General features: G+C 34.9%; 1 protein-coding gene and 1 long non-coding RNA gene across 2 annotated transcripts; both read left to right on the forward strand.

Moving 5' to 3' along the window:
• LOC107608669 lies at positions 6,644–7,068 on the forward strand. Its single transcript, XR_001612968.2, has 3 exons — positions 6,644–6,699; positions 6,783–6,878; positions 7,002–7,068. It is a non-coding gene; the product is annotated as an uncharacterized LOC107608669 (long non-coding RNA).
• LOC110264921 lies at positions 7,158–8,051 on the forward strand. Its single transcript, XM_021107504.1, has 3 exons — positions 7,158–7,635; positions 7,723–7,808; positions 7,923–8,051. The coding sequence occupies exons 1-3, from the start codon at positions 7,186–7,188 to the stop codon at positions 8,020–8,022; spliced, it is 636 nt and encodes a 211-aa protein (XP_020963163.1). The 5' UTR covers positions 7,158–7,185; the 3' UTR covers positions 8,023–8,051.

Genomic DNA, 8,366 nt, shown 5'->3' on the forward strand with positions numbered 1-8,366 from the left:
GCATCATTACATATCAAAATGCATTAAAATTACAACCAAATGGGCTGAGGACATTTGATAAAGGAATACCTGACACGATCTTCTTCCAGAAAAGAAGGGTTTCAAACTAACTGCTTTTGTCGAACTTGAATGTTGCTAAAGGACAATGTTGCCTCTCTAGCTGCGATTAGCAACCCTTGAGTGATGATCAGTAGGGTTCGTGTGTTTTTAATCGTTCCGTGCTTCACAAGAATAAAAAGAAGAGTCAGTGATAGAGTAAGTATGCGTTCTGTCCCAACGCGGGAACCATTACACGTCTATTAACCTTTGCCCTCTTCAGTTTGTCACGTTGGACACAACATTAAAAATTTTATTCCTATTTAACAGTAGGACTTGATTGATGCAAATCAAAACTATTTTAGACGTAAATAAGATACTTTAAATATTGGAGACTAAAATAAAATTCACTCCAAACATAGATGATCAATTTAGTATTTTATCCTTATACTTATTATTTAACGCACCTATCATCTACTACGAGGATTTAATTGTATATTTAGATATGTACATGAAAGAGACTTATGATTGAAAACGATACAATCAATTATATTATATAATTTTGATGTTTGTGTGTGTCAATATATCGAAACTTTAGGCACTTTACTTAGCTTTTATTATTGAAACAAATCTATCTATGATTTGTAGAAAAAGGAACTTTCATTTTACTATCAATTCTTGCAACTTGGCTAATGACCACCCTTTTTTTTGTACTAATAACTTTTTATTAGAAAAGAGAAACAAAATGATTATACCCATGGCTTTGTTTCGGCGTACCTTCCATGCGTGCACACCTCTCGTGAATAATTCTCCTACTTTATATTATTTATGATTTAAGATTTTAATTTTTAAGTTTACAAAAGACTCAAAATACATTAAAAAAGGTAAATTTAGGGAAAAAATTTCTGCTAACACATCTAAATTAGGGGTGCACATGGGTCGGATGAAGCCGGGTTTGATGTGACTCAGATCTGACCCGAAATATACACCGGGTCTATTTATTAGACCCGAATCCGACTCTAGACCCGATGAAACCAATACACTTTCGGATCACAATTATACTGGGTGAAAACCGGGTAAAAACCGAGCGAAAATCGGGTCATTAACATTACATTACGTTGATACCTTCTTGTAAGCTAGCATGTAAAAATATCCAAATTTTTAAGACTCCAACCATTAGTTAACATAGTAAAATTCACTTAAAAAAATATAACAAGAACCAACCCTTCTTCAAAATTAAAGCATCACCACAATCAATATTAAAGCATAACCACAATCAATACTAATATTGTCTAATAATACCAAATATTTAAATCAATACAAATAACACAATCTTATGTATTAGTCTAAAGTCTTATGCATTCTAAACATAAAACATTAACTTATAGTCTTATAATGACTAATAACACAAAATATTAAGGTTTACAATACTTAAATTCCACAAAAGAATAGTCATGATCCATCACTAATAACACAAAATATTAATTATGTATGATGACCGGACCACCGGGCCGACTTTGGGTGACCCGAGTTATGGCCCGGACCCGACCCGAAATAATGACCGGGTCTATTTTTGAGACCCGTACCCGACCCTAAACCCGATGAAATCACACCAATTTAGTCTCTAAAATGTTTGGGACCGGGCCGGGCCTTCGGGCCGGGTCGGGTCTATGCACCCCTAATCTAAATTTGAGTAATTTATGTTAATAAAATAAATGAAGATTAAATTTACGCAAATACTTTAAATAAAAATTGATTATACATTTGTCTTAAACATATTTATATAAATGGAATCAGTATAACTCGATTTTACCATTTACATGTAAATTAAATACATCAATTCAATTTAGTAAGTGACCTAATAAATCAAAATAGGATAATTCAATTTATTAGAAGAGAAACGAAAAAATACTTGGTCCTTAGTAAATCGAATTGGGTGAGTTCGATTTATAAGCGGATATAAATCTCAAGCTTATAACGTTATCCGATAAATAAAAAAATAAAAACAGTATCCTTAAAAAATTTTAGGATTTTAGAAAACTAAATTTGTCATTTTTAATTTTTAAATGTAAAAATTAAATTTTTTATTTAACGTATAAAAATAAAATAAAGTCAAGTTTTATCTAGTAAGCAAAAAATTTAAAAATTTATTCAACAAAATACACACGTGCATGTCCCCACTTCCACCATATCCAACACTACCACCATCTACACCCTCACCTTCTCCACCATTTCCTCTATCTCTTCCACTATCTCCTCCACCCCCACCATGTTTTCCATCACTAGGACCACCACCCTCTCCGCGACCACCTCCACTTCTACCCCTAACTCGTCTAATACGTCGACCAGGGCGAGCCTGTCCTTTCAAGCTAGCAATCTCCTCCTCGACCCACCTTCATTCATAATCATTTACCTATGTTCGATACGAAGCCTATCTAGGACATCAGGCACCTGCACCACAGGAGGTGCTTGTCCTCTTCTTCTAGGGGCTGCTTCTGTCAAAATTCTATTTGTTCTTGAGTCACCGAAGAATAACTCCGGTGATAAGAATTTTTGTCCATGCTCATAACACTACTCCAAGTATAACTTTGATAGGCTTGGATTGGGAGAGATATCAAGTTGGAGTACATGCTAAACTCTGTTAGCCCAATAGAGGTGCCAAGACTGATGCATACTAGAAAACCAACGATCCCCACTTCTACCAACTTTCAACATCAAAAAATCTATGTCTAGTGTTTGACTAGGTTGATGCTTTACTACCTCAAGTTGTGGTTGTACCATATCCACTTGATGCCACTCTACCACAATAAAGTATATTAATGTCGTGACATCCCTCCACAATATCGTATGCTGTGAATCTAGTATATCAAGATGATATCTTTACACAGCCTCAGTTGTGCTATAAGGCATCCATGTGAACTATAAAAGAAAAATAATGTTAAAGTTCATTAGTTAACAATAAATGCATCAAAAGAATACACGCTATGAATAGAACATGCACTTAATGACTCTAGAGTAATACTTACATTTTTGTGCTATAATAAGTCTAGCATCAACCGTCATTGCATCACTCTGGGCTCTTTTTCGCTCGAAGATGGTTGATATCCCAATCACCTACGATCTGATACATTAGGTTAATAATGACAAAGCATAGAATGACTAGTAAATGATATAAGATATTTAAAAAATATATATACATTGACGCCAGCAGCCAATGAAATGCGTCAAACCTAACAAGCCTGAAAGTAAGGAAATACTAAAAGATCTATGACTGTAGTAGCTGTAATTGACCAATCAACTTAACGACGTTCTTATTGGTAACACAAAACATGCATCAATACAACCGTACACGAGCGGCGGACACCCAACTGTATTTGCCCAAGTTGTCTAGCCCAGTTACGTAAGGCAACTACTAGATGTGAGAAAGTGTCACAAATTTGTCACCAAACAAATGAGTCAATAGCAACATTATAATATACGCTCTTGCATATCTCCTCACAGTCTCCTTGTTTGCATTTGGAGGAAACTCATTGAATGTCTCCTGAAACAACGTGCACTTCACAATGAACTTGTCAATATAGTTTGTAGGAGGCAACACACCCAGAGATTCCTCGAACCAAGTTGAAGCAGGTTAACCGCCCAAAATACACTTCTCGAAGTCTATCAGACATCCACTCATGTAGTCATCATTAATCGGAAGGCCTGGCTTGTACACTACATCTTGTAATGTAATGGTACACTCTCGGAATGGCATATGAAACTTATGCATCTCGGAGCACGATCTCTCAACAAAAGCTCTAACTGATGGCTCATCTAGCTTAAATTAGGTGTCATTGAGCCTCACAAGATGGTATAATTTAGCAGTCTGTAAGTATGGTATAGCCCAGTCGTTCAAGGACATACCATACTGTCTCCTCAGACTACTAATACATCAAGTCCGCTGCATAATAGTATAAAACATTTATTAAGAATTCATAACAAACTTTACATAATCAACAAATAATTATATTAAAAAAATTTAATCTTATTCATGACTCGTTGAAAAAAAAATTAAATAATAGTCAAATTCATAATCTTATAATTTATTAAGTACTCTTATCAAAAGTGGTGATAATCCTTTTCAAAAAAGTTAAAGTCCAATCATATCATATATCCAAAATCTAATCTTAGAATTTCCATCATATATACTACTCTAGCTTTATCTATAAAAATTAAATCTCCACAAAATCTACATTCACTGACATTTACAACAATTCTAAATCACTATTCTTTCTAATTTAAAAATTTTAATAGAAAAAATTTTAAACTCACTACTCTAACTAACTGTTAGTCAAAATAATTACTTTCGAAAGTTAAGTCGATTCGAAACGTTGATAAAGTTCGAAATGGAAGCAGAGACCAAAAGAGATACACATGCAAGCATTAAGTGAAAATTGTTTAGCACGGGTTCAATGGAAACGATAAATTGAGCAGTTGCTCGAGTGAAGAATCGAGCAGTTACTCGAATGAAGAAGATCGAAGACCTTCTTTGAATTAAAAATTTGTTAGTAACACTTTTGGGCAAAAAAGCGAAAACGGTTACCCAAAGTTTATGAAAATGAGTTATAAATATTAGAAAGTTTTAGGAAATCAAGGTTGAAACTTTTCTTCAGAAATACACTCAAGCACACTCATATCCCAGCGAATTCCTGAGTCTGCATTCGAGTTCGATTTCTGTAAGGTTCCTTCCATGTCTTTATGTTTTCAATTTACAATTTCAGCAAAGTTTACTTTCTTGTCAAATTTACCTTTCAAGTAATGTTTAATTTCTTTGCTCAATTTATATTCCAGTATCTTTAATTTTTATGTCAAAAGTCCTTTGATTCAATCGAAGGAATTTTTATCGCTTTATTTAAATTCATTGCAAACCTTTTTATTTTTCGATTTCATTCAGTTTATCTTTCAAAAATCTTATTTTACACCTTTTGAACCGTTTACTTTTCTAAATGCTCGTCTAATTCAAGGACCTTTGATTCACTTATAGAAAAATCGGTACCTACAAAAGAGGAGTAGGTTTCGCTCCCAGACCATTAGAATCGAACCACCATCGATTTGCTAAAAATCGACAAAACACTAACATTTATAATCTAATAATTCTAAATTACTAATGATTGTTAATATTTTTAATTTAACACGAAGAAAAAAAATTATTTACTCACATTCTCATTAATGTTATCAGCAATATAGACAATTCTATCTAATCGGTATATATGATTTGGGTCATTCTCTATGACCGCAATTTTGAACTTTGTTGCTTTATGTCTCAAAATTATCTCTGACATGGGTTTTCGGGGGGAGAGAGATTGTGAATGTAAATCATAAAAAGAAACATTTGAAGTAAATCGAACCAGGATGATTCGATTTATTCTTAGAACTGTATCCTCTTATATATCAAAAGTGGCTTGTTTGATTTATTAAAGACCCAATTTTATCTCACTTTTCTTTTAGTAAATCGAATTACCTATTTCGATTTACTAGGTCATATCAAATTGGTATGATTTGACTTTTATGTAAATAACTAAATCAAGTTACAGTAATTCAATTTATAATTTATATAGATATGTTTAGGATAGACGTATAACTAATTTTCATTTAAGACTTATGCATAAATTTATATGGGTGTATCTTACTGATATCTTTGGGTGTATTTTTCGTTTCAGATAAAATGGCAGCAAGAAACCAAACGAAAGACCTGAAGTGTGCCACACATCTCCTGAGTGATAAGTTCAGAAACATGACTGAGGAGAAGAAGGCAATTGTCAGGGATCTCGGATTTGGTGGGTTGATGCACGTCCCACCTCTAAGGGTGGATCACCAACTCTTAAGGGAACTGGCAAACAACTTCAAACTTGGGGAGAACAGACTGAAGACAGGATATGGTTCTTTCCAAATAACACCAAAGATAATAGGTGATGCGCTTGGCATCAATGCAACAGGTAACTATAGGTGTATATTAAGTTCATGATTGGGTGTATTTAAGGTTGATGCTTGGGTATTTTTGAACCGATTTTGATACTTTGTTGTTTTCTTTTTTGTAAGAAATCTGTTTCCTGAGAAAGTTGAGTATAAGCAACTTTCTGATGATGACAAAATAATTTATAGAAGATTCCAGGGTAAGACCCTCAAAAGTCTTACCGATGAAATGATGGAAATAGGCGTTGGCAGCGAAGAGGAACGCCTGATGTTCAAGAGGATATTCATCCTCTAACTCCAGAAAAAGAAAGCAGAGGCAAGAGGAGCCAGATTCTGATTCAGAATCTGAATCTGAACAAAGTGATGAGTAATGTCGTGAAATTATTACTCCTTTCTTTTGGCTTCATTATAAAGATTTCGTGTATTAACTGAAGTGTCTATTATTAACTTATAGGAGCGAAGAATCATCACCTGCAGAGAAGGAGAAGGAGAAGAAAAAAACAAAAACAACACAAAAAAAGTAAGCACTTCTTTGCATAATATTCTGTGATAAAATTAATTTTTTATTTCTGATTGGTACTCTTTTTTTTCCACCCAATTGAATTGTTCGGGTGTATTTCTTGAATTTCTTTGGGTGTATTTTAGGTTGAGTCCATCTGATTCGAATATGATGGTTGTGAGGGAACAGACACCGTCCGAAGCGCTTGCAATGTGAGTTTTCCAATAATATTTCAACCTTATAACCTTATTATTTTCAAAGGCGTTATTAACCTTTCATTTTTCTTCTTGTTTAGAGTCCCGATTCAGGTTTTTGTGCCGGCATCCCAAACAACCACTGAGACAGATTTTGAACCAACCCCTATGCTACAGATTGAAGGGACTACAGAAAGGTAAGAAATAGTATTGAGTGTATATTTGTTTGGAGTTTGGGTGTATATTAGCTAACAGTTTGGGTGTATATTGTTCCTGATTAGTTTCTTTTACGCCGTGATTAATTTTTTGTAACTGTGCAGCACTCCTGAAACCCCCAAACAACTTCAAGAGACCACACCCACGGTTCCCCCATCTCCAACTAAAATGTAAGTTCATCAGACTAAAATCAATCTTTGCTTATCATCCGTATATTCTTATTCTTATTCTTATTCTTATACATGATGACGCAGTCATCCAGACGCAGAAGACGCTGCTGCCCTGTTGATGATGGCACGGACAGCTTCCTATGTTCCTAAAACATATCCAGGGGTGCCATCATTCAGCCTTGGATTGACTGATTCAAGCCAGGAGGGGGCGTCAACGCAGGAGACAGAAAGGGAAAAATCTCCAGAAGCTGCGAATTTGATAGAACAATTGGACAGTTTGGTCCAAAGAATAGCAAGCAGCACGGCGAAGGGAAAAAACACAAGTCCACAAATTCAGAGGGAGACTGGGGGAGAAAGTTCTGCAAAGTTTGAAACTCCTCGGGGATTATATCAGATTACGGATGATATGAAACAAAAGTACTACATCTGGGGGACAAGACTGAAAGAAGATGCAGATGGCAATACTAACGAGTATGAGGAAATGTGCACTCTGATTGGCCAAGGAAAATACATTTTGTTGAGAATGCACCTTGCTTCCCTCCAGGCAAAAAGTGATATAGAATCTCAGGTAATATTATAATAAGATTAATGTTTTTACACCAAAGTCAATTACAATGCTTATTAATGTAAAATTGATTTCGGCATATATTTCTAGATTGTATCTGCCATTTGCCTCATCCTCAACAACAAAAATGAAAAGAGATTTCAAGAACAAATATACTGTCTCCCCCCTATATTGTGGTAAGTGTTACTTCTACGAACTTCGGGTGTATTTTCTGTATTGATTTGGGTGTATTTTTCACGTTCGATTGGGTGTAAGTTTAGTATTTCATTTCTTGTTTCCCATTCTTGCAGTGCATGGCACTTTCGGATCACCCAAACGGGGAATTCGTATCACCGAAAACGAAAAAGAAATTCAGGGTGGAAGCCTACCCAAGTTTCATTCCCTTCATAGATAGAAAAAAATTGACTTCGCACCCATATGTAAGTATTCGTTTGCTAAATTTGTTAGTACGCTTATTTACTTATTTGCAAAATAAAATAACACACTTTTCATGTGTGGCAATCCTTCAGATTTTTGCCCATGTCTGCTACGCGGGGCATTGGTGGTTATGGCTGATAAATACAAGAAAGCGGAAATGTCAAATACTTGACCCGCTACACAAAAAAGCTCCCACCGATGAGAGAAAGGCCATTAATAAATTCACTGTAAGTTGCCTCTGTCTTCTTTACTTTAATAGATAGGTCTATTTTGTTAGTTGTGATGGGGGTATATTGTCCATTCAGTTGGGTGTATCA

The sequence above is a fragment of the Arachis ipaensis genome, chromosome B07 (assembly GCF_000816755.2).
Source record: "Arachis ipaensis cultivar K30076 chromosome B07, Araip1.1, whole genome shotgun sequence".
Taxonomy (NCBI): Eukaryota; Viridiplantae; Streptophyta; class Magnoliopsida; order Fabales; family Fabaceae; genus Arachis; species Arachis ipaensis.